This window comes from Hemiscyllium ocellatum, chromosome 14 (assembly GCF_020745735.1).
Source record: "Hemiscyllium ocellatum isolate sHemOce1 chromosome 14, sHemOce1.pat.X.cur, whole genome shotgun sequence".
NCBI lineage: Eukaryota > Metazoa > Chordata > Chondrichthyes > Orectolobiformes > Hemiscylliidae > Hemiscyllium > Hemiscyllium ocellatum.
Window position 1 is genome coordinate 22,013,005 of NC_083414.1, and position 27,659 is coordinate 22,040,663.

At 41.5% G+C, this 27,659-nt stretch overlaps 1 protein-coding gene and 1 long non-coding RNA gene across 3 annotated transcripts in view; one reads left to right on the forward strand and one right to left on the reverse strand.

Moving 5' to 3' along the window:
* Positions 1–27,659, reverse strand: part of LOC132822294 (uncharacterized) — a 77,225-nt gene continuing 49,566 nt past the window's right edge. Inside the window, exons 2-4 of one of the 2 annotated variants that reach the window (XR_009645430.1) lie at positions 21,940–22,099; positions 790–887; positions 1–89 (exon numbers count right to left, since the gene is read on the reverse strand). This is a non-coding gene — a long non-coding RNA (uncharacterized LOC132822294). Of the gene's footprint in view, positions 90–789; positions 888–10,475; positions 10,782–21,813; positions 22,100–27,659 lie in introns of those variants that run through there. The other variant, XR_009645429.1, reaches the window with a different exon arrangement.
* On the forward strand, positions 21,991–23,559 carry si:dkey-42i9.4 (uncharacterized protein LOC492503 homolog). The gene is made up of 2 exons (XM_060835489.1): positions 21,991–22,615; positions 22,941–23,559. Exons 1-2 carry the CDS (start codon positions 22,471–22,473, stop codon positions 23,282–23,284), a joined length of 489 nt encoding a protein of 162 aa, XP_060691472.1. The 5' UTR covers positions 21,991–22,470; the 3' UTR covers positions 23,285–23,559.

The following is a 27,659-nucleotide window of genomic DNA, read 5'->3' on the forward strand; positions in this document are numbered from 1 at the left end:
GTACATTTGTGTTGGTTGAGTCTGACATCACCATGTATTGCTGCTTACCATCTCATATGATCAGCTGCAAGGCTTTCCCAGCTGACAACCTTGATGTTTAAAAAGTTTGCACAAAAAAATGTAAACATGGGAAGCCTGAAACAAAAATCTAAAACTGATGAATATATTCAACAGATCAGTTTGAATCTATGAAGGAAAAGATATCTAAATGTTGCTGCTGTGAACAGTTTGTTAGCTCTATGTTGCTGGAGGTCATATTTGAATGCATGAAGTAATGAGAAAATAGGCCTCAAGGTTGCTCTACAAAGATAAAATGCTGCATTAGAAAATGAAGAATTGTTCAAACTATTATAATCTTGCATTGTAATCATGAACTTGAAAAAAAAAGAACGTGGGTTGTGATTGTAAGAGTGCAAGTGAGATTGTTACAAGGACAAGAGTGAGAGTACATTTGTGCTAACTATTGAAATAATGAACTGTGAAAGCATTCAAACCAAATGGTGCATGAGTATGGTTCAAAATAAGACAGGGAAGAAATCAGATTATAAATACTTTTCATTTAGTTGCAGGCAGTGTAGTTGTTGTCTATTGGTAATTTCCGTACTTTGCAATTTATATTAAGAAAGTTACTAAAGTATTATGAAATTGATTGGAGCATGCAAGAGTGTCAGCCATCTGTTTTAGAGAAAGCTCTGCATCAAGTGCCACACGGAAATGTGACAGACTAATGGCAGGACTTGCTCAGGAAAAGGATTATGATGGTGTAGATATCATCATTTGAAAACTTACAGCATTCAGCAAGCTTCTTGAACTGCCACTGTCCATTTGGTGTTGGTGCACCCGTGATGCCATTAATGAGGGAATTGCAAAGTTTTCACCAACCGACCCTGAAGGAACAGTGATATATTTTCAAGTCAGGATGGGGATTCAAATGCATTCTACTTCAGACCATGTGTTGTTTATTTGTATAAGTATGGTACTCTGTCACTTTAACAGTCTGATCATGTGATCTAATGATGATTTAGACAGGAAATAGCACAGTCTTTATGTAAACATATTCTACTTCAGACAAGTAGATATGACTCCAGTACCAGCAGGACAAGTTAAGAAGTACACGAGAAATGATCTGCTACTATCAAAAGTGATAGACCTGGTACTTTTCGACAAGATCACAGAAATGACCCTAGAACTGAAACCAAATGTCACATGAAGCTAGAAATAACCACACAAGCAGGTTGAATCCTATGGAGAATAATGGTCATCTTTCTACCAGAGCTAAGGAAATAAGTGTTAAATCAAAGACATGAAGATCACTCTGACATTGTCTGGATGAAAGAGATAACTATTTTTGGTTGCCAGGCCTCAAAACCAAGACAGGAATTTGTGCAGCTTGCATGAGAATTCCCAATCTACCTCCGTTAGCACCATTACACCATGTAAAAGACCAGAAAGGCCAGAGCAAAGAATCCATAAAGACTACTTTTTGAAAGATTTCATAGGTTTTTGAGGCCGGCATGGTGGCACAGCAGTTAGCACTCAGAGCGCCATGAGACCCGACTTCAATTCCCACCTCGGGCAACTGTCTGTGTGTAGTTTACACATTCTCCCTGTGCCTGCATGGGTTTCCTCTGGGTGCTCCGGTTTCCTCCCACAGTCCAAAGATGTGCAGGTTAGGTGAATTGGCCATGCTAAATTGCCCATACTGTTAGGTGAAGGGGTAAATGTAGGGGAATGGGTCTGGGTGGGTTGCTCTTCGGAGGATCAGTGTGGACTTGTTGGGCCGAAAGGCCTGTTTCCACACTGAAAGTAATCTAATCTAATCATAGTGGTTGACTACTAAAAGGCCTGAAGTTGCCATCATGAAGATGACACCTTTGAAGAAAATCATTGAAAAATTGGGGGAGGTCTTTGCGAGGTTTGATTGTTCAGAACAACTTACTAGTGGTCCACAAATTGATAATGGTTCACGGTTTATTTCACTAGAGTTTATAGATTATTTAAAGAGCAACTGAATTCAACATTCTGATCGATTCCTTTTCACCCTTCTACAAAAGGTTTGTTCACATAGTGTAACATTTCTCAAACATAACTCAAGAAGAGGGATCACTATAAGCCTCATTCCTGAAGAAGGGCTTATGCCTGAAACGTCGAATCTCCTGTTCCTTGGATGCTGCCTGACCTATGCGCTTTTCCAGCAACACATTTTGATCACTATCCATAAGCCAAAAACCAGAACACAATCCACTTGACGACTCTTAAGTCCTCCAGCATTGCTCATGATAAAGCATCAATTGTGTGCAGCATTTGATTTGCTGAAAATATCTATGACAAGAAGCAACAGGATCGTGTTTTCTAACAAGAGAACAAGGCCAAAAGTGACTCTTTCCAAAAAAGTTATGAAGTGTTGGCAAGGAACTACATTACTGGCAAGAAGTGGGTATCAGCCATCATTGCAGCACAGGCTGAACACTGTACAGATGCGCACTTTGGGCAGAAAATAGTTTAGTCCAACCTTGCTACCTGGAGAATAAATAACTCCATGTAAAGCTCCTGCTGATTTACCCCTTAGCCTCCTGGTTCTTCTTGGAACATAACACCATGAATAGCCGCAAATCCACATTAAACCTATGATCTCTTTAGTTTGTATTTGCTTTTCATCTGGAAGTATGTCAAACTAAGCTTTTTCTTTAAGTTCGAAGAACACATCTGTCATATCCTATTACAGTTACAATGCTTTCACCAATAATGTAACCGTAGGAAAGAATGGTATTGAAATCTGAGCCACTTTATCCAAACTGCAGTCAATGCATTCATTTGGAAGACAAGTTCAAAGGGCAGATTTTCTAGATCTGTGCATAGGGCAAGGTATCTGACATTTAGTGATCATGAATCAGGGAATCATGGACCAATTATGATAATTCACCAATTGAAATTATTATATTTCACGCTATGAGAAATCAGCAAATCTAGTCTCAAATGCTAATGAAAGGATAACTGCAAAATGTAGCTGTCTAAGATGATGGCGGAATAGGACACCTGGGCTGGAGCTCAGCTGCTCTATCCATTTCTTAATCTCTCTTTTCACTTTTTTTTATTCCATCTCTTATTGCCTTCCGTCCTCAGGTTGTATCAGCAATCTCCAGGGTGTAAACCAGCACAGACACCCGGCCTCAGTGTGGACTTGAATCCCTGGCCTCGGCATGAACTTGATTTGCGGCCTCAGCATAGACTCGACCTACCACCTTCTGCACGGACTCCAACTCCCCAGCCTCTTCTGTACTGCATAATTCAATGGTTTTATGAAAAAGGGGCCAATCACATTTCCAGGAGTATATTAAAAACCCAACTCAGGGAGAGATAGATAGGTTGGAGGCAAATTCAGAGAAGTGTAAAAATAATAAACTAATTATAAGGAAATTTCACATTCTTCAGTATTGACTAGAATAGACAAAATGTGAAAGGCTTAGAGGGAGCAGAATTCTTAAAATGTATTCAGGAGAGCTTTCTTAGGTAGCACACAGTCTGATAAGAGAGCGAGTGGTGCTGGATCTAATTTTAGGAAGAAAGGCTGGAAAGTGGTAAAAGTGTCAGCAGGGGCGGGGTGGGGAGTTATAGATAACCATAATTTAGTAAGGTTAAATGTAATTATGGGAATGGACAAAGAAACAGAAAATACATAACTATCACTTAAGAAAAAGTGCTAGGGAAACTAATGAGACGAAAGACCTATAAGTTCCCGGCACCTGATGAGATACTTTCTATGGATGCACTGATAATAACTTCCAGGAATCCTTCGATCTGAAAAAGTCTTGGAGGATTGGAATACTGCCAATGTAATACCTTTATTTGAAAAGAGGAGGCAAAAAAACAGGTTAAATTAAAATAGGCCAGTTAACATCTTATTGGGAAATTGTCAACATCTGTTATACAGGATGTAATAGCAGAGCACTTAAAAATGCATAATATGATCAAGGAGTGTCAACATGGCTTCATGAAGGGAAAATTGTACCTGACAAATTTACTAGAATTATTTCAAGAGGTAACAAGCCAAATTGATAAAGGGGGAGCTGTGGATGTATTATATAATTTATGTTCAGAAGGAGTATGAGAAGGTACCATACATTAGTCTATTTATTAAGTAAAAGCTCATGGTGTTAGAGGTCATTATTAACATGGATAGAAAATTGGCTAACTAATAGAAGACAGAAATTTGGGATAAAGGAGGCATTTTAGTGCAGCAACCTGGAAATTGTGATGTGACACAGGGATCAGCACCGGTGCCACAATTATTGACAATAATGCCTTGGATGAGAAAGTGAATATACTATAGCCAAGTTTGCAGAAGATACAAAAATGGATGGGAAGGCAAGTGGTGAGGATGGCACAGAGTCTGAAGAAACATACAGAAAGCTTAAGTGAGTAGACAAAAACTTAGAAAATTGAATATAATGTGGGAAAATATGAGGTTATGCACCAGCAGGAAGAGTAGAGGAGATGATTGCTTAACTGGGGCAAGACCGTAGAAAGCTACAGAAGAGAATGATCAGGATTTCTTGTCCATGAATAACAAGTAAGATAGCATCCAAGTTCAGTAGTAATAGAGAAGGCAGATGGAATGTTGGCCTATATTTCAAAAGAATGGAGTATAAAAGTGACAAGGTTTAATTAAAACTATGCAATACCCATGTCAGACCACAACGGGAATACTGTAAACAGCTTTTGGATCCTTAAGTAAGGAAAGATATGCAGGCATTGGAGACAGTCCAGAGGAGAATCATTAGCTGATTATAAGGTATGGAGGGAATGTCTTCGGAGGAGAGGTTGGGTAGATTTGGCCTGTACTCTTTGGAATGTAGAAGATTGCTGAGGCCATCTTATTGAAACTGAAATAACTTCACAGAGATTGGTATCCTTTCACCAAGTCACCCTTCATTTATACATGGAAAGTCCTTAACACTGGTCCAGCTCCCTTAGAGCCAGCTCTCAGAGTGTCTGACACTCATTTTATGTAGGCAAAAGTGAGGACTGCAGATGCTGGAAACCAGAGTTTAGATCAGAGTGGTGCTGAAAAAGCACAGCAGGTCAGGCAGCATCCAAGGAGCAGGAAAATTGATGTTTCGGGCAAAAGCCCTTCATCATTTTATGTGCCATCTGGGGCTCTCTGATTGTACCAGATTAACAACCCGAATCAGGGAACTCCTATTCTATCCTGTCCTCCTGGCTGACCTTATTATACTCACTACAAAAATATTCAAGATTCTTAGGGGACATGACAAGGTAGTTGCAGAAAGGTTGCTTATCCCTGTGCAGAGTATAGCAATGGACGGTATAATCTCGGTGTAAGGGGTCACACATTTATGACAGAGATGAAGAGGAATTTCTTCTCACAGAGGCTATCATAGAACCTAGTACAGCACAGAACAGGCCCTTCAGCCCACAATGTTGTGCTGACCACTGATTCTCATGTATGCACCCTCAAATTTCTGTGACCATATGCATGTCCAGTAGTCTCTTAAATGTCTCCAATGACCTTGCTTCCACAACTGCTGCTGGCAATGCATTCCATGCTCTCACAACTCTCTGTGTAAAGAACCCACCTCTGACATCCCCTCTATACTTTCCTCCAACCAGCTTAAAACTATGACCCCTCATGTTAGTCATTTCTGCCCTGGGAAATAGTCTCTGGCTATCGACTCTATCTATGCCTCTCATTATCTTGTGTACCTCAATTAGGTCCCCTCTCCTCCTCCTATTCTCCAATAAAAATAGTCCGAGCTCAGTCAACCTCTCTTCATAAGATAAGCCCTCCAGTCCAGGCAGCATCCTGGTCAACCTCCTCTGAACTCTCTCCAAAGCATCCACATCTTTCCTATAATAGGGCGACTAGAACTGGACACAGTATTCCAAGTGCGGTCTAACCAAAGTTTTATAGAGCTGCAACAAGATCTCACGACTCTTAAACTCAATACCCCTGTTAATGAAAGCCAAAACACCGTATGTTTTCTTAACAACCCTGTCCACTTGGGTGGCCATTTTAAGGGATCTATGTACCTGCACACCAAGATCCCTCTGTTCCTCCACACTGCCAAGAATCTTATCCTTAATCCTGTACTCAGCTTTCAAATTCGACCTTCCAAAATGCATCACTCGCATTTCTCCAGGTTGAACTCCATCTGCCACCTCTCAGCCCATCTCTGCATCCTGTCAATGTCCCGCTGCAGCCTAGTCAACGACACCTCCAAACTTTGTGTCATCTGCAAACTTGCTGACCCATCCTTCAATCCCCTCAACCAAGTCATTAATAAAAATTACAAACAGTAGAGGCTCAAGGACAGAGCCCTGTGGAACACCATTCACCACAGACTTCCAGCAGAATATTTTCCTTCTAGTACCACTAGCTATCTTCTGTTGGCCAGCCAATTCTGTATCCAGACAGCTAAGTTCCCCTGTATCCCATTCCTCCTGACCTTCTGAATGAGCCTACCATGGGGAACCTTATCAAATGCCTTGCTGAAGTCCATATATACCACATCCACAGCTCGACCCTCATCAACTTTTCTAGTTACATCCTCAAAGAACTCAATAAGGTTTGTGAGGCATGACCTGCCCCTCACAAAGCCGTGTTGACTGCATTTAATCAAGCCATGCTCTTCCAGATGGTCATAAATCCTATCCCTCAGGATCCTTTCTAACACCTTGCAGACGACAGACATGACACTTACTAGTCTGTAATTGCTGGGAATTTCCCTATTTCCTTTCTTGAAGAGAGGAATTACATTTGCCTCTCTCCAGTCCTCAGGTACGACTCCAGTGGAGAGCAAGGATGCAAAGATCTTCGCAGGTGGCGAAGCAATTGCATTTCTCGTTTCCCAAAGCAGCTGAGGACAAATCTAGTCCGGGCCTGGCGACTTGTCAATTTTAATGTTTGACAAAATTTTCAGCACATCAGCTTCCTCTATCTCTATCCATTCCAGCATGCACACCTGCTCTTCAAAGGTTTCATTCACTACAAAGTTCATTTCTTTCGTAAAGACAGAAGCAAAAACCTCATTTAGGGGTTCCCCTACCTCCTCAGACTCCACACACAAGTTCCCTATGCAATCCCTGATCGGCCCTACTCTTTCTTTGACCATTCTCTTATTCCTCATATAAGTGTAAAATGCCTTTGTTTTTCCCTAATCCGTTCTGCCAAGCCTTTCTCATGCCCCCTCCTGGCTCTCCTCAGACCATTTTTGAGCTCCTTCCTCGCCTGCCTGTCATCCTCTACAGCTGAGCTTCACCCCAGCTTCCTCCACCTTATGTAAGCTACCTTTTTCTTTTTAACGAGAAGCTCCACCGCTCTCATAATCCAAGGTTCCTTTACCTTACCACTTCTTGCCTGTCTCAGAGGGACATATTTATTTATCACTTCAACAACTGTTCCTTAAACAGTCACCACATGTCTATAGTGCCTTTACCATGGAACAAGTGCTCCCAATCCATGCTTTCTAACTCATGTCTAATCGCATCATAGTTTCCTCTTCCCCAATTAAATATCCTCCCATTTTGCCTAATCCTCTCCTTCTCCATAGCTATGTAGAATGTGAGGCAGTTGTGGTCACTATCATCAAAATGCTCTCCCACCACAAGATCTGATACCTGCCCCAGCTTGTTTCCGAGCACCAAGTCTAGAATGGCCTCTCCCCTCATCAGCCTGGCAACGTACTGAGTTAGGAAACCCTCCTTAACACACCTTACAAAAACAGCTCCATTAAAATCTTCTGCTTGAAGGAGGTTCCAATCAATATTAGGAAAGTTAAAGTGACCCATTACAACAACCGTACTACGTTTACACTTTTCCAAAATCTGCCGACCTATGCTTTCTTCCATCTCCCTGGGGGTCCTGTCGTAAACCCCTAACGAGGTGACTGCTCCCTTGCTGTTTCTAATTTCCACCCATACTGACTCAGGAGGCAGATCTTCCTCGACAATGGAAGCTTCTGTAGATGTAATACCCTCTCTGATTAGTAGTGCTACACCCTCTCCTCTTTTTCACCCCTCCCTATTCTTTATAAATGCTCTAAACCCTGGAACATCCAGCAACCATTCCTGCCTGAGAAACCCATGGCTCTGTTACGGCCACAACATCATAGCACCAGATCCTGATCCATGCTCTAAGTTCATCACTTTTATTCCTGATACTCCTTGCATTAAAGCAAACACACTTTAACTGATCCCTTTGTTCCTCCCCAGGAAAGTCCTTCCCACTAGCTGGTCCACCTCTTGCTATTGCCTCATCTGCATCAACTCTCACCTCCGTATACAGCTCAGGTAACCACTCCCCTGCCATATTAGTTTAAACCCTCTCGAACTACTCGAGCAAACCTTCCACTCAGGACATTGGTCCCCTTCCAGTTCAGATGCAACCCGTCCTTCTTGTACAGGTTCCACCTTCCCCAGAAGGCATCCCAATTATCTACATATCTGAAGCCCTCCCTCCTACACCAGTTGCGCAGCCACGTGTTAAGCTGCGCCCGCTCCCTGTTCCTCGCCTCGCTATCTCGTGGAACCTGTAGTAAACTAGAGAACACTACTCTGTTCGTCGTGCTTTGTAGCTTCCATCCTAACTCCCTGAAATCACTTTTTATATCCTCGATCCTTTTCCTAGCTACATCATTAAAGCCAATATGTAACATGATTTCTGGCTATTCGCCCTCCCCTTTTAGAACCTTATACATCCGATCAAATCTGTGAAATTCTTTGTCATATAGGCCTGTTGAGGCTGGATCATTAAGTGTATTTGAGGCTGAGGTAAATTTTTAATCAGCAAGGAAATCAAGATGTTATGGGGAAAGGCAGAAAGTGAAGTTGAGGATTATCAGACCAGCCATGATCTCTTTGAATGGTGGAATGAACCCAGAGCTTTGAATGGACTACTTCTGTTCCTATGTCCTATCGTCTTAAGCAAGTAAAGGTCCTGAATTTAGGGAAGGCCGATTTTAAGAGAGAAATATGGAATCTGGCCAAAGTGAACTGGATGTAGCTGCTTGGAGCAAAATCTACACCACAGCAGTGATGTAGCTATAAAGCTGTAGAATTAAAGCTCTATGACTTCATGAGTCTCTAACTGTAAGAAAATGTAAAATGGCAGCAACATTGGTAAAAATGAGATAACTAAACATCATTTTGTATAATAAGTGGGTGGCATAGTGGTTAGCGCTGCTGCCTCACAGCACCAAAGACCTGGGTTCAATTCACACCTTGGGTGACGGTCTGTGTAGAATTTGCACATTCTCCCTGTGTCTGCGTGAGTATCCTCCGGGTGCTCCGGTTTTCTCCCACAGTCCAAAAGATGTGCAGGTTAGGTGAATTGGCCATGCTAAATTGCCCTTAGTGTTAGGTGTAGGGGAATGGGTCTGGGTGGGTTGCTCTTTGGAGGGTCGGTGTGGACTTGTTGGGCCAAAGGGCCTGTTTCCACACTGTAAGTAATCTAATCTAATTCCATATGTATGCCTTAAAATACAATGATTTCTTCTCACATTTTTGCTGGTCATTATCATTATTAATATTGGTTTTACTATTTAAATTTATTCATTACATAAAGCCCCACCCAGTGGAAATTTGAAAACTTGAAAATTTGAAATTGCAAAGACTTGTTTTGATTTCTCTTGTTATTTTTCTCCTCAGAAAATGAGCAGACTCATTCGAAGTATTGTATTTGCAATGTAATCTATCACCTTTCAGCAAAGCTCTGTTGCAAGACATAAAATACTAATTAATAAAATTGATATTTCAAAATTTCAATTTGTCAATTAATAAATATATTGTACCTTAATCTTAAGGTTCTATTGGTGAACAGCTTAAAGGTATGAAAAAAAATCGAAGTGTTGTGATCATTACTTCAAGAAAGGGTTCAAATGTTTGTTAATTCCAAGTTTTGTCCTGGAGATTTTTTTGCTTCTCTTGAAATCAATAACTTATAATTTCATAAGTGCTGACTATCCACACAAATAGTATCATGCCTGGGTGGTGTTTTACATTTGCAAACCTCAAGTGTAAGAATCAGCAGATTGTTTGACAGTGGGAGCCCAATCACAGTATAACCTTGTACTTGGCTGGTACCCACACGTATGTTTAAAGTATGGTTTAATGAATAGAAATTAGAGATACCAACCCTGATTGATTTTGTCCTTATGTTACTCCCATGTTGTCTAAGCAGAGATCAGCTAACTCATTGTTACAACCTGGTAAGGAGAGATAATTCCCCTCTTTTTAACCCCTTTTTGTCAGTTGCAACAAATATTTTATTTGTTTTAGCATGCAGTTTTCACACTTCAATTAAATGTTAAACTCATCAAAATTAAGTGCCAACTAGACTACTTTCTTGTTTTATTACCTAGCAATCCCTAGGAAAATAATAAAACGCAACAAACATACATGTACAATCACAGGTGAAAAGTTTCAAATAAGGAATTTATTTAATCTACACAGGATGAATAAAGGTTACACAGTTTAAAAATCCTAGGTAATCTCAAGACATTAGATTTTTCATCTTACACCACTGATGTTTAATTGTTGACCCATACCCCAGCAGTGGTGAAATTTGTAGATCTCTTTGCATTTGCAGTAAATGAGTATTTCTCCAATTTGTTTTGTCATGCTGTCCACTGTGATGATAACAGAAACTGAGAGAAAGGAAGACTTCTAGCTCTTGTTACAAAATTGTTTTCCTGCTCTTTGCTGCTTACAAGCAGCAATGGATTGCGAACAGGTTTCATTCTGCAGCACATTCACAAGTCAATCTGTAAGCAAGTTGCAACACAATGTAGGACAATATAAATGAGCCATTTGTACGTACAAGAAATATACATAAAATATAGAACTTTAAAATTACACTCATGTATAAAATTCCGTTCATAAGGAGCATAAGTTAGAGGTTCATAAGTCAGGGACCTCCTGCACTATAATATGCTTTGTATATTCTCACATCTGATTATCTTTTCATGCCGAATAGTCACTAGCAACCTTTGATATTCACATTGTACACGTATGCAAGTGTGAATTACAACAGGATATGGTTTTGTGACACTGATTTTGACGGTTTCAGTGGACAAAACCTTACAGGGCCAAAAGGACATGGATTATGGTAAATCTTGTGGAAAAATTGTGTGAGAAGTCCAATGTGGCCTAACATGACATCAGGGGCCACTTACTGCATTTTCTATTCAATTTCCAGATGTTGAGGCACATTTCTTGTATGGCAGCAGTCGACTGTCTATGAACTGGGATTATTGTTTCTTAAGTGGCTTACCCTGTATTACAAACATACAGCTAAGGAACAGTCAATCCTTCAAGCTTGCTCCACCATTTAATAAGAACATGGCTGATCTGATTTTAACCTCAACTATATATTCTTGCATATCCCCGATAATCTTCCATCCCCTTGGTAATCAAGAATCTATCTACTTAAGTTTTAAAAGTATTTAAAGATTCTGCCTTGAGAGGAAGGGAATTCCAAAGACCTGAAACCCTCTGAGACAAAAAATCCACATCTGTCTTAAATGGGTGACTCCTTATTTTTAAACAATGACTCAGAGTTCAAATTCTCACAAGATGAAACATCCAACATCCACCTGGCCAAGTTTTTCTCAGAATCTTACATGTTTCAATTACATCACTTCTGACTCTTCTAAACTCCAGAGGGTACAGGCTTAATCTATCTAGCCTTTCACAAATGGCAATCAACTCATTCCAGATGATCGTCTAGTAAACTTGCTCTGAACTCCTTCCAATGCATTAACGTTCATAAATACATTGATCAGTACTGTACATAGTATTTCAGATGCAGTCTCACCAATACTCTGTATAACTGAAGCATAACCTCCCTACTCTTGCATTCAATTCCCTTTGCAATAAAACATAGCATTTTATTAGCTTTCTTGACTACTTGCTGTACCTGCACACTAACATTCTGTGATTCATGCACTAGGACCCCCAGATCTCTCTGCATCACATGTTTTTTCTTTCTGCCAAAATAGAGAATTTCACACTTTCCACTATTGCACTTCATTTGCCAGATCTTTGTCCACTAAGTTAACCTATCTAAAAACTGAAAGAACTGCAGATGCTGTAAATCAGAGGCAAAAAGTCAAATTGCTGGAAAAGCTCAGCATCAGTGGCGAGAAATCAGAGGTAACTGTTCTGAGGAAGAGTCACTCGATTTGAAACATTAACTCTGATTTCTTACCACAGATGCTGCCAGAGCTGTGAGCTTTTCCAGTAATGTCTATTTTTGCCTCAAGATAACTTATCTATAATCGCCTTATAGGCTCCTTACATTCTCTTCACAACTCACTTTCCTGCTTATTCTTATGTCATCAGCAAATTCAGTGACCATAACTTCATCCTTTCATCCAAATTTTAAAGATGTGAAGGAGAACAGTTGGAGGCAAAGATTGAAGTAGTGGGCTCCACATGGAGTAATGGGTGGAAATGCACTGTTGGGCCAATGTGAGATAAAGTGGGCTTCTTCAGTGTATTTAGTGACTAGGCAGAGCCCAGTCTAACAGTATCCATTCATTCTCTAGATGATAACTGCAAAGACAAAATGGCTAGCCAATGTCCAAGGTGGACAGAGTCAGTATCAGAAGGGGCAATTACGTGAGGTATGCATTGGCAAACTGCAGCTACCTTTAATTTCCAATAATTTATTTATCCATTTGCAATGCATGAGAGTGAACATGCTTTGGGTTCAAATACTGGTCAAAGGTGATTTGCACCAATGCAATTTTAAGATTGGCATCTCAATGATTAAGAAGTTAGCAGCAATTAATTAAAATGAGGTGAATGCTTGCTAAAAGAGTTCTATCACTGAGGAAACTTCCAAGGATGCGGTGGGAGGAAATGAACATCACTTGAAGGTCTTTTCCCTTGGGTGGGGGAGTCCAGGACGAGAGGCCATAGGTTTAGGATGAAAGGGGAAAGATTTAAAAGGGACCTAAGGGATAACTTTTTCATGCAGAGGTTGGTGTGTGTATGGAATGAGCTGGCAGAGGAAGTGGTGGAGGCTAGTACAACTACAACATTTAAAAGGCATCTGGATGAGTATATGAATAGGAAGGGATTAGAGGGATATAGGCCAAGTGCTGGCAAATGGAACTCGAGTAGTTTGGATATCCGGTTGGCATGCATGAGTTGGAGGGAAGGGTCTGTTTCCATGCTGTACATCTCTATGACTGTATCATGTAAGTGTTACTACAGATGCTATGGAATTAAATGATAAACTGAATTGTTGATTTGAGTCTGGATTGGAGTTGGAGTGCAACAGGCACTCCCTTTTTGTTGGAATGTATTATTCATTCAGCCAATGTAAAACTTTTGCCAAGTTGGTGCACGTGCTGCAAACAGGACCATAGTGGAGGAGATGAAAGAATGACGAAAGATGCAGTTCTATTGCTTGGACCTGGGGACCAGGATAGTCTGGATAGGATGTGCTGCATCATTCAGTGGCATGATGGGCTCTGCAGAATTGGGACACACAACAAGGTGATCTGCTGAATCCTGAGAAGCTTGGAGCAAATTTCCAAGGAGAAGATGGAGGACTTTGGGGAAGAGGAAAGTCTCCTTGCATATGACAGAGCTCACTTGTATCAGCTGCCACCAGACAGTATCTGACTGACACCTGGTCCCAGTAGATGGGAATATCATGAAATGTATGATTGTCATTGGACATTATATTAGCATTTGGTGTGCAGCATGGGGGTGAACTGCAGCTTTTCTTAATTCTTTTCTGTACACTCACTGGCATAAATAGAAGTTCATGTTTGGAATTGTATGTGGTTTTCCCCTCCGTGACAATGGCAGGCTGTGGATTTTTGGTACAGAATGGTGGTGACGTAGAGAAGGTGTTTAGCTGGGATATAGCTATGGACAGGTAAACTGTATGGCCTGGTGATTAGACAGCTTCAAGGGTGAGAGAGTGGAGCCGTATGTCTGAGGGAGTGTCAACCATGATGCTACATGCCGGTAGCAGCATGGTTTTGTGGTTGCTGTGCTATTATGTTACCAATAAGAGGGAATGTCAGATTACCAATGCTGGTAAAAACAATGACTACAGATGCTGGAAACCAGATTCTGGATTAGTGGTGCTGGAGGAGCACAGCAGTTCAGGAAGCATCCAAGCAGCAGCGAAATCGACGTTTCGGGCAAAAGCCCTTCATCAGGAATAAAGGCACTGAGCCTGAAATGTGGAGAGAGAAGCTAGAGGAGGTTGGGGGTGGAGAGAAAGTAGCATAGAGTACAATGGGTGAGGGGATGAAGGTGATAGGTCAGGGAGGAGATGGTGGAGTGGATAGGTGGAAAAGGAGATAGGCAGGTAGGACAAGTCCGGACAAGTCATGGGGACAGTGCTGAGCTGGAAGTTTGGAACAAGGGGAAGGTGGGGGAAGGGGAAATGAGGAAACTGTTGAAGTCCACATTGATGCCCTGGGGTTGAAGTGTTCCGAGGCAGAAGATGAGGCGTTCTTCCTCCAGGCGTCTGGTGGTGAGGGAGCGGTGGTGAAGGAGGCCCAGGACCTCCATGTGCTCGGCAGAGTGGGAGGGGGAGTTGAAATGTTGGGCCACGGGGTGATGTGGTTGATTGGTGCGGATGTCCCGGAGATGTTCCCTAAAGCGCTCTGCTTGGAGGCGTCCAGTCTCCCCAATGTAGAGGATACCGCATCGGTAGCAACGGATGCAATAAATGGTATTAGTGGATGTGCAGGTAAAACTTTGATGGATGTGGAAGGCTCCTTTAGGGCCTTGGATAGAGGTGAAGGAGGAGGTGTGGGCGCAGGTTTTACAGTTCCTGCGGTGGCAGGGGAAAGTGCCATGATGGGAGGGTGGGTTGTAGGGGGCCGTGGACCTGACCAGGTAGTCACGGAGGGAACGGTCTTTGCGGCAGGCAGATAGGGATGGAGAGGGAAATATATCCCTGGTGGTGGGGTCTTTTTGGAGGTGGCGGAAATGTCGGCGGATGATTTGGTTTATGCGAAGGTTTGTAGGGTGGAAGGTGAGCACCAGGGCGTTCTGTCCTTGTTACGGTTGGTGGGGTGGAGTCTGAGGGCAGAGGTGCGGGATGTGGACGAGATGCGTTGAAGGGCATTTTTAACCACATGGGAAGGGAAATTGCGGTCCCTAAAGAAGGAGGCCATCTGGTGTGTTCTGTGGTGGAACTGGTCCTCCTGGGAGCAGATACGGCAGAGGCAGAGGAATTGGGAATACGGGACGGCATCGTTGCAAGAGGTAGGATGGAAAGAGGTGTAATCCAAGTAGCTGTGAGAGTCAGTGGGTTTGTAAAAAATGTCAGTGTCAAGTCGGTCGTCATTAATGGAGATGGAGAGGTCCAGGAAGGGGAAGGAGGTGTCAGAGATGGTCCAGGTAAATTTAAAGTCAGGGTGAAATGTGTTGGTGAAGTTGATGAATTGCTCAACCTCCTCGCAGGAGCATGAGGTGGCACCAATGCAGTCATCAATGTAACGGAGGAAGAGGTGGGGAGTGGTGCCCGTGTAATTACGGAAGATCAACTGTACAACAAAGAGACAGGCATAGCTGGGGCCCATACGTGTGCCCATGGCTACCCCTTTGGTCTGGAGGAAGTGGGAGGATTCAAAGGAGAAATTGTTAAGGGTGAGGACCAGTTCGGCCAAACGAATGAGAGTGTTGGGGGAAGGGTACTGTTGGGGACGTCTGGAGAGAAGAAAACGGAGGGCTTGGAGGCCCTGGTCATGGCGGATGGAGGTGTAGAGGGATTGGATATCCATGATGAAGATGAGGCGTTGGGGGCCGGGGAAACGGAAGTCTTGGAGGAGGTGGAGGTCGGGGGTGGTGTCTTGAAAGTCCACGCCCCCCTACAACCCACCCTCCCATCCTGGCACTTTCCCCTGCCACTGCAGGAACTGTAAAACCTGCGCCCACACCTCGTCCCGCTCCTCTATCCAAGGCCCTAAAGGAGCCTTCCATATCCATCAAAGTTTTACCTGCACATCCACTAATATCATTTATTGTATCCGTTGCTCCCGATGCGGTCTCCTTACATTGGGGAGACTGGGCGCCTCCTACCAGAGCGCTTTAGGGAACATCTCTGGGACACCCGCACCAATCAACCACACCGCCCCGTGGCCCAACATTTCAACTCCCCCTCCCACTCTGCCGTGGACATGGAGGTCCTGGGCCTCCTTCACTGCCGTCCCCTCACCACCAGACGCCTGGAGGAAGAACGCCTCATCTTCTGCCTCAGAACACATCAACCCCAGGACATCAATGTGGACTTCAACAGTTTCCTCATTTCCCCTTCCCCCACCTCACCCTAGTTCCAAACTTCCAGCTCAGCACTGTCCCCATGACTTGTCCGGACTTGTCCTACCTGCCTTTCTCCTTTTCCACCTATCCACTCCACCCTCTCCTCCCTGACCTATCACCTTCATCCCCTCCCCCACTCACCATAGTAGTATTCTATGCTACTTTCTCCCACCCCCACCCTCCTCTAGCTTATCTCTCCACGCTTCAGGCTCTCTGCCTTTATTCCTGATGAAGGGCTTTTGCCCAAAACGTCGATTTCGCTGCTCCTTGGATGCTTCCTGAACTGCTGTGCTCTTCCAGCACCACTAATCCAGATTACCAATGCTGTCCAGGTGCACAGTGGCCTTTTAAGGATGATGGTGACTCTTCAAAAAACTCAATTCAACTTATTAAACAAAAGTTAATTCCTGTAAAATGGCTTCAGATGAAGTAACAATTTCAGTGCAGATAGTTACATTTGTTCCACATTAGTCCCTTGGATGTACCTCACTCTGCACAAGTGATTACATCAACCATTTTAATTCAGAGTTTGTTCTTTCTTCCAAGTCATCTTCTTCTATGAAAGGTCTCAGAGAATACAAACAGATGACAGAATTTTAAAAATTATAGTTCATATTTACTATCATAATTTAACACCATGCTGACAAATTGAACTTTTTTCTTCCTTATCAGAACGTCTTAGTACTATGATCGAAGCTCTGTGCATTCAATCAGCAATCTTCTTTTCAATTGCCTTCCCTTTCATCCTGAAGGCACTAAATCTTTCTGTGGTTAGATTCAATAGACTAATTTTGCTCAGGCACAAGATTCATGGACTCATAGAATAGTTTCAGAACAGAAGGAGGAAGACCTTTCATATTACGATAACTGTGCTTGGTGAGGACCAATTCTAGTGCTATTTCCTCCCTCAGTAGTCCTTTAAATATTTCCCTTTCACATAATAATTCAATTCCCTTTTGAAAATCATTGTTAATATCACTCCCACCATAGTCTCAGGCAAATTGCAAATTCTAGCCACTTGCTAAGTAAGAAAGATCTTCCTCATGTCATTGCTTCCTTTTTCAACTACATTAAATCTGTGTTCACATGATCTTGATTCTTCCACCAATGGTAACAGTTCTCCCTATCTATTCTGTCTAAACCCTTCAGGATTTTGGAGACCTCTATAAAACATAGAGGATGGCATAGTGGCTCAGTGGTTGGCATTGCTGCCTCACACTCCAGGGACCTGGGTTTGATTCCAGCCTGTCTATGTGGTGTTTGCACATTCTCCCCGTGTCTGCGTGGGTTTCCTCCCACAATCTAAAGGTGTATAGGGTAGGTGATTGGCAGTGCTAAATTGCCCATAGTGTTCACGGATGTATAGGTTAAGCGCATGAGTCACGGGTAAATGTAGGGGAATGTGTCTGGGTGGGATACTCTTTGGAGGGTCGGTGTGAACTTGTTGGGCCGAAGGGCCTGTTTCCACACAATAGGAATTCTAAATCTCCTTGCAAGCTCCTCTTCTTAAAGGAAAACAGTCCCAACTCTTCTAATCTCTCCATGTAACTGAAGTTCCTGATCCCTGGAACCATTCTCATGAATATTTTCTACGATCTTTCCAATGCTTTTATTACTGCTTAAATTACAATACCCAAACTGGATGCTGAGACCAAACAAATGTTTTCTACAGGCTTAATATAACTTCCCTGCTTTTGTATTCTACTCCCCTATTGACAGAACTTAAGATGATGAATATTTTAATAATTGCTATCTCAGCCTGTCTTGCAATCTTTAATAATTTGTACACATACACATTTAGGTCCCTTTGTTCCTGCACCCCATTTAGAATTGACTGATCTGAAAATTCTCAACTCCTCTTTCCTGCCCTTTTGGAATTACCCTAGATTCCCTTCCTGTTTTAAAATCTGGCTATTTCAGCCTTGAATATATTTAATGACCCAGCCTCAACAACCTTCTGTGATAAAGAATTCAATACATTCACTGGATTAGATTACCTGTTTAGATTAGATTACTTATAGTGTGGAAACAGGCCCTTCAGCCCAACAAGTCCACACCGATCCTTGGAAGAGCAACCCACCCAGACCCATTCCCCTATATTTACCCCTTCACTAACACTACGGGCAATGTAGCATGGCATAGCACTACTTTCTGAGACGAAATTCCTCCTCATCTTGATCTGAAGTGTTTCAAAGCCATCATCTCTCATTATTCTATATTCCAACGAATACAGGACCACTCAACTTCTTCTCAAACGACAGTCCCTCCATACATGATATTAGCTTAATGGAACTTCTCTGACTGTCTCCAATACAAGTATATCTTTTCTTGTATAAGGGGCATAAAACTGTTTACAGTGTTCCAGCTGTGGCCTGACTAGCACCTTGTATACATTTAGCAAAACCTCCTTACTTTTATATTCCACTCCCTTTGAAATTAAATTCAATATGACTTCCCTGATCATAGATATTCGCTCTCTATGATTCATGGATCAGGAGCTCCAAATTCACCTGTTTTGTACCTTTCTGCAGTCTTCCACAATTTGAATAACATTCAGTTCCAGCCTTTGATTCCAGCCTTGGGTGACTGACTGTGTGGAGTTTGCACATTCTCCCCATGTCTGCGTGGATTTCCTCCCACAATCACAAAGATGTGCAGGTTAGGCGAATTGGCCATGCTAAATTGCCCATAGTATTCAGGGCTATGTAGGTTAGGTGCATCAGGTAAATATAGAGTAGTCAGGGTGGGTTACTCTTTGGAGGGTTAATATGGACTTGTTGGGCTGAAGGGCCTGTTTCCACACTGCAGGGATTCTATGATTCTTCCTTCCAAAGTGCATAAGCGCACATTTCCCACATTATATTCCGTCTGTTATGTGTTTTTTTTTCCCACTCACTTAACCTGTCTATGTCACTCTGCAAATCTTTTGTGTCATCCTCACCACTTGCCTTCCACCTATTTTTGTGAGACCTGCAAACTTATGCAAAATTAATAATCACTTCACCAAATACAGATTAATTCAAGAAATGAATTTCTTAAAGGCAAATATGTTTAACAATGAACTTAATTTTTTTTGTATGTTAACAGAGTGTTCATGAAAGTAATGCTGTTGATCTTAATGAAGATTACAAGTTACAACATTTAAAAGACATTTGGACAGATACATGAACAGGAACAGTTTAGAGGGATATGAGCCAAACACAGGCAAGTGAGATGGCTTGTTTCTCTGCTGTATGACTCTTTGTGGTGTACATGGACTTTCATAATGTATTTGATAAAATGTAATACAAAACCTTTACGAAAAAATTGAATCTCTTGGAATAAAAGAGACAGTAGCAGTATGGATACAAAGTTGGCTGACCTAAATTGCAGTGAAAACAAAGAGTTGTGGGGAATGACATTTTTTGAACTGTGGGTATACTTAAGAGGGAAAGCGGGAGGGCAAAAAGGGGACATGAGATAGCTTTGGCAAATAGAGTTAAGGGAAGTCCAAAGGGATTTTACAAATATATTAAGGACAGACGGGTAACTAGGGAGAGAATAGGGCCCCTCAAAGATCAGCGAAGCGGCCGCAGAAAATAGAGGAGACACTAAACGAGTATTTTGCATCAATATTTACGGTGGAAAAGGACATGGAAGATATAGAATGTAGGGAAGTAGATGGGGACATCTTGAAAAATGTTCACATTACACAGGAGGAATTGCTGGATGTCTTGAAACGCAAAAAGTTAATAAACCCCCAGAACTGATCAGGTGTACCATTGTTACTGCAACATTATAGTTCAATGTGGCTATCTGTGTCTGCAACTAGGAGAAAGTGAGGTCTGCAGATGCTGGAGATCAGAGCTGAAAATGTGTTGCTAGAAAAGCGCAGCAGGTCAGGCAGCATCCAAGGAACAGGAAATTCGACGTTTTGGGCATAAGCCCTTCATCAGGAGTGAGCTTCTTCAAGGAAGGCATCCTTGCAAGAGGATTCGCAGTAGGTTAAAATCTTCAAGGAGAAAGTGAGGTCTGCAGATGCTGGAGATCAGAGCTGAAAATGTGTTGCTGGAAAAGCGCAGCAGGTCAGGCAGCATCCAAGAAACATTGAATTTCCTGTTCCTTGGATGCTGCCTGACCTGCTGCGCTTTTCCAGCAACACATTTTCAGCTATGTCTGCAACTAACCAATCTTAGGTCCATGTGAATGTCACATATTCACACACCTTAATTCCTATTTTGTTATTTTCCCTTTTGTACTGACCATACCTAATACCATACTATTTCCTACTTTAGTATTATCAGCTTCAACCAATACTCTTTGCACCTTGGCATTCCTCTCTTGGATCAGCTGCTAGTTCCCATACTCTTGTCAAATGAGTTTCAATCCTTCTCAACAGTACTAACATGTCATCCAACAAGGAAATAATTCCCAGCTTTATTTTAGCGTAACCCATCCAGTCTGTACAGGAACCTTCAAGAATCTAAAACCATTCCTTGTGCATGATCTTCCCATTAATATATTAATCACTCTATCATCCTATTCTGCGTGATACAGGGAGTAATCTGCTTTACTCCTTTTGATATCCTGCTTGCTAATTTCCTATGAAGCTTCTCAATGTCTGACTGCAGCATGTATCTCTCATTCTATCTACCTTGTTGATACAAATGAGCACCAGATCTGCTGGATCTTCACCTCGTTGCTTAAAGTGCTCTGCCGACATTTGGATACATCCTTGACCCGAACACCAGAGAGGCAACAAATAGCCCTGGATTCATATTTTCAGCTGCCTGTCTGTTTTATCATTATTCATAATTACTATATAACTGAGCCAATTGTGGTTCCATGCATATATCTCTAGTTGTACTCCTTGTCTGAATGAACACTTAGATCTCCATGGAGATTCGAATATTTGTTCTGAGGGGACAAATGCACCATCTTCAAGGTCAATTGATCATCTAGTGGTCTCTCCCTCCTTTGCATGTATTTCAGTTGTGAGGTGACTGCATTTGTGCTAGCCAGAAAGCTCTTAACCTCACAAATGCCTGCTACTTCTCATGTACTGAAACTTAATTGTTGAAGCTTGCGATACTACAGACCTTTTTTTTTAAAAGTGCTGAGTAAGTCAACAATGAAATGAAACTTTGGATGAAGACAACCTTGAGATGGACTGAGATGGTGCTGTTTAAGTGTGGGATCAAAGGAGTGCACATGCATGGGACATGTCCAAAAGGACCCTCCGATGCAATGAGAGTAGTTGTTGAACCCAAAGGGGATCCAAGTCGTCAGGAGTGGAATTTCAAGTGATGTTTGCTTGAAGACTCCCCAAAAATTCTAAAGCTAAATGCACATTAAGGCAAACATGAAACTTTGAACGTTTCGTTTCTGGAAAAACGTCAAATTTTGTTTTAAAATGTTGCAATAGGTTCTGAAAGTAGTCCTCTTTTCGAGATAAATACAATGTTTTGGGAGGAAAACTGGAACTTGGGCTGTTAAGCAGGAAAGAATTTGAGGTACCTTTCACTTTCGCACTGTAGAAAGGGGCGGGCATTCTGGAGAAGGGGCGGAGACAGCGATGGGGTGGGGCAAATAAACGCGGTGCCGTTAATTATATGCAAATGATTCATTTTGACGTTAGTAAACCTGGTGATTCGATTGGCTGTGAGGCGTCGTGTGTGAGGTCACAGAGGGGCGGTGCTGGCGATGTTTACAGCTCTTGGTGCGAGGGGTTTGTGTCGCTGAGGATTGGCCGCGGGTCGCGTCTTGTTTGATGTCTCTTCATCTCTTCACAGCCTTCGTCGACCTGGTTAAAAAAACAATGTTTTTCCTTTAGCCAAATCCTATCATAACAAAACAAAAGTGAAAACAACAACAAAAAAAACCACCGAAGAGACTCCCCGCATGCCTTTGTGATCAGAGAAGAAAAAAAAATCAGAAAAGTCGAATTCGTCGCCTTGAACGGAACAAAAGAAAAGAAAAAGACCTTAGGGTTTTGTTTTGGGCCCAGGATCTGGTGAACTGTAAACAAAACACGTACAAAAAAAATCGTTTTGTACTTTTTCTTGAAAGTTTCCAACGTCGAGATTTCCGTTTCGATATTTCCCCCCCCCTAAAATAAATAACCTTGGTTCAGAAATAAAAGCGGAAACATCGTTTTATCTTTTGGGTCAGCCGATGAGTCCTGGAGTAGAGTTGATCAAAATGAAAACTGAAATCACAACTGCCGTGGGTTTTATTACCAGATTGTTGAGGACGACAGGGCTTATTTCTGATGAGCAGCTCCAACATTTCAGCGAGTCGTTGGAGAAATCTTTAGCAGGTGAGAAGTGAAAGCAGGTATTAAAATGGGAAGCATTCAATTTTTTTTTATTTCTGGGCTAGCGCCACATGAAACAGGTCAATGGCGAAAAAAAATCATTAAGAAATGTGCAGAGAATCGAAATTTTTCCCATCGTGGAAAAGAATATTTTTGAAGTTGTGATTCCCCCCCCCCCTATTTATTTCCCTCCCCTCCCCCATCTACAGGGAAAAAGAGAAAGCGCAGTTGGGTGAATTCAGATTCACAAACAGCAACGTTGTGAAAGAAAAGCAAAGCGAATTTTGCAGGTCATTTGAATTTAACGTTTGTTGTCTTTGTTTGACAGAACACTACAGACACCATTGGTTCCCCCACATGCCTTGCAAAGGGTCAGGATACCGATGCATTAGGATCAACCACAAAATGGATCCTCTGATAGCAAGGGCGTCCAACATCATCGGACTCAGCAGCCAACAACTTTTTCAACTTTTGCCAAGTGAATTGACTCTGTGGGTCGACCCGTTCGAGGTGTCCTACCGAATAGGTGAAGATGGATCAATTTGCGTTCTTTACGAAAACGTTCCCAGCAGCGGTATCTCCCCCTTGGATAGTATGATAAGTTGCAAGGATGAATTTAGAATTGGCAGATCAAGTCCCTCTAAGAGTTACATGATGACTGTTTCAAGTTAATAATTCATTTACACATACAACTGTTATTGTACAATATGCAGGCCCCTTTGATAATGTAGTGAAATGTTAATCCCTAGTTAACTTTTAGTAGTGCGACTGCCAAAACCTTTGTTTGATGTGGCCAGTGGCTATATGCAAAACTGTTTTTGCACCACATTAAATTCCTGGATTGTATATTGTAAAAACATGTACAGTCAGTGGATAATTGTGTTTTACAGATTTATATTTTAAGAATATGCCATGGCTGTTTGTAATAAAACATCAAAATGAATCCATATGGTGTGTTCAGGATGTCTTTTAATGACTATGAACTGATTTTGTAAAACATCCACACAATCTTTGAATTGGTACTGAAAGACTTTTTTTAAACTGGTCATCATAAATGTGACCTCTGAATTTAGAGGAAATATATGTTGACCATTGAGCAATTGTACGGTACAGTTTACTGAATTTGACGTTCCTTTTGTTTCTCATTTAGGTATGTTACAGGAACAGTACTGTACATTTTTTTCCTAAATAATAAAAGTACTTTGTTCCACCTAATGTCCCATTTTTAAAATGTGTTTTTTTTCAAACTATAGAATAGTGAAACCATAAAAATATCAATTATGATAATCTAATATTAGCTGCAAATAAAAAGTGTCAAATCACATTGTTAGTTTTTCTGTTAAATAATCACATAATAGATGAATTACAACAATAGAATCAAAAAGACAAAAAAAGCAATGGATGCATTCAAGATAGTAAGCCTATCAAGGGAGAAAAATATTTCCTTCACTTTATTCTGATGTACAAGGTAATGGAGGGAAGGTTAAGTTTGAGTTTTTGATAGAAACTTCGCAGCAGATTTTTTTTGCTGATGGGATGTATTTGATAAGAAATATTTATTCATCTATTTACACAAGTCTTGAATTACATGCTAAATTTTACTTCGGTTAATTTCCTTTCCATCTCATGGAGTCAGAGATGTACAGTATGGAAACAGACCCTTTGGTCCAACTTGTCCATGTCGACCAGATATCCTAACCTAATCTAGTCCCATTTGTCAGCACTTGGCCCATAACCTTCTAAACCTTTCCTAACATACCCATCCAGATGCCTTTTAAATACTGTAATTGTACCAGCCTCCATCACTTCCTCTGACAGCTCAGTCCAAACATGCATCTCTCTACGTAAAAAAGTTGCCCCTTAGGTCCCTTACATATCCTTCTGCTCTCACCCTACACCTATGCTTTCTAGTTCAGGACACTCGCACCCCAGGGAAAAGACCTTGTCTATTTATCCTATCCATGCCCCTCATAATTTTATAAACCTCTGTAAGGTGAACACTTAGCCTCCAATGCTCCACGGGATACAGCCCTAGCCTATTCAGCATCTCCCTATAGCTCAAACCCTTCTACCCTAGCAACATCCTTGTGAAGCTTTTCTGAACCATTTCAAGTTTCACAACATCCTTCCGTTTGGAGGACAACCAGAATTGCACATAATATTTCAAAAATGCCTCAACAATTTACAGCTGCAGAATGACCTCTCAATTTCTATGCTCAATGCTCTGACCAATAAAGGAAAGCATACCAAACACCTTCACTATCTATCTACCTGTGACTCTACTTTCAAGCAACAACGAACGTACACACCAAGATCTCTTTGTCCCGCAACACTCCCTTGGACCTTACCATTAAATGTATAAGTCCTGCCCTGATTTGCTTTTCCAATGTGCAGCACCTCACATTCATCCAAATTAAACTTCATCTGCCACTTAGCCCATTGGCCCATCAGATCAAGATCCCATTGTAATCTGAGGTAACCTTCTCTGCTGTCCACTATTAATTTTGGTGTCCTCTATAAATTAACAAACTATACCTCCTATGTTCATACCCTAATCACATATGAATAACAAAAAGTAGTGGACCCAGCATTGCTCCTTGTGGCACATCACAGGTCACAGGCCTCCAGTGTGAAGAACAATCCTCCACCAACACCCTTTGTTTTCTACCTTTGAGCCAGTACTGTTTCCAAATGACTAGTTCTCCCTGTATTGCATTAGATCTAGCCTTGCTAACCAGTCTCCCATGTCGAACGCCTTATAGATCGTCCATATAGATCATGTCCACTGCTCTGCCATCAATCTTCTTTGAGTATTTTGAAGAAGTAACAATCAACTTTGTGAGATATGATTTCCCATGCACAAAGCCATGCTGACTATCCCTTATCAGTCCTTGTCTTTCCAAATGCATGTAAATCCTGTCCCTCAGAATTCCCTCCAACAGCTGGCTCACCACCAATGTCAGTCTCTCTGGTCTATAGTTTCCTGGCTTTTCCTTACCACCTTTCTTAAATAGTGGCACCACGTTAGCTAACCTACAGTGTTCTGGCACCTCACCTGTGACTGTCAATGATACAAATATCTCAGCAATCACTTCCCTAGCTTCCCACAGAGTTCCCACCTGATCAAATTCTGGGGATTTATCCACTTTCAAGACGTCTAGCACATCCTCCTCTGAAACAAGAACATTTTCAAGATGTCACCATCTATTTCCCCACATTCTATATCTTCCCATCTCAATGTACAAGGTTAGTTTCTTCCAGGTGCCATTTTGAATATGAACTATGCCCATAATATGTGAATGTTCATAAACTTACACAGTACACTTCATTTTAGTTTGTTAATAAGTGCAACAAAAATACCTCAGAGGATAATGTGCAGACTGATTGCTCTTTTTTTCAGTTGGCTTATTTCTAAAAATATATTTTCTTTAGTTTTCTCCCTATGAAAAGGAGCATATAGTATTTACAGATGAAGGTTATTCAACTCATCTCAGTTCGTCATCGTTAGGAATAGGTTTTGCATATTCAGCCTCTCAAGTCCTTCCAACTTTTCAACTAAACTATAGCTAAGTGATAATTAATTCGTCTTATCAGCCTTGCTTCAATAATTCTTAACACCCTTGTTCAACAAAAATCTATTAATCTCAATTTTGAACTGTGCATCCAGAGAAACTCTAAAACAAAGAACTGCCGATGTTGGAGATCTGAAAGCAAAACTGAAATTGCTGGAGAAACTCAAGTCTGGCAGTATCTTAGACTAGATTAAATTAGACTACTTACATGTGGGAAGGAAGCAGAGTTTACATTTTGAGTCCAGTGACTCATCATTAGGACTAGAAATTTGACAGATTATTCACTTAATCCAATTTGTTAAATTAATCAATAGCTTTGGCCTTTGACCACATTTTAGACTCCATATACATAGTACTATGTGAAGAAGAACTGCCTGATAATTGCCAAATATACTTTTAAGAGTCAGTGTTTTTATAGCCTGGAAAGAGGCCCCTTCAGCTAGTGTATGCACTGACCTCAAGCATTCATCTATTCGAATATAATTTTCCAGCAGTTGACCTGTAGCCTTGTATGTTGTGGTTGTTCAAGCGTTCATCTAAATAGGTATGAGATGTCTTGAGAGATTCACCTCTACCACCCTTTTAGGCAGTGAGTTCCAGAGATCCACAATCCTCTGGGGTTTCTCCCAATCTATAACCCTCAAGACTTTTTCAACTCCTAACCATCGTCATCCACCCCATGCACATACAGCCTTCTCTAGTCTAAAGGAAACAACCCCAATTGATCTGGTTTCTCTTCATAGCTGAATCACTCCAGCTCAGGCAACATCCCAGTGAATTTCTTCTGCACTCTCTAGTGCAATCACATCTTCTATTGTGTGGCGACCAGAATTGCAGGCAGTACTCCAGCTGTGGCCTAATTGACTAACAAATGTATGAATCCCATATGCCTTCTGAAGCACTTTTCAATATATTTTGCTGTCTTCAAAGATCTATGTACATATAGTCCCCCTGAGCCTCTATACCCTTGGGTCCTACCATTCGGTGTGTACTGCCTTGCCTTGTTAGTCCTCTGAAAATGCATCACCTAATTTTCAGAATTAAATTCCATTTTCAGTTCATCTGACCAGCCTGTCTTATCATCGTGTAGTTTAAGGCTTTACTTGCTGTTAAACACCAATTTTCATGTCATCTACAAACTAACTGATGATCATATTTCCTATGCTCATATCTAGATTATTGATATGCACAAAAAATAGCAAGGGACTCAGCACCGAATCCTGTGGTAAGCCACTGGACATCGGCTTCTAGTCACAAAATTTCTGTCATCAGCCTCTGTTTCCTGCCACTAAGAAAATTTTGGGAATCCAATCTTCTAAATCGCTACAAATCCCATGGGTTTTGAGGAACCACTCTGTGATGTGAGACGTTGTCAAAAACTCTACTTAAATTTTATTACTAACTTGATTGTTCTTCTGCATTGGCTGCATATACTAGTGACCTATCTGTGCAGACACCAAATTCTCATTCCATCT

Coding starts and splice junctions, on each gene's coding strand:
- si:dkey-42i9.4 (XM_060835489.1), top strand. CDS start 22,471: ATGAGTCCTGGAGTAGAGTTGATCAAAATGAAAACTGAAATCACAACT. Junction 22,616..22,940: donor GTTGGAGAAATCTTTAGCAG/GTGAGAAGTGAA, acceptor TTTGTTTGACAG/AACACTACAGACACCATTGG.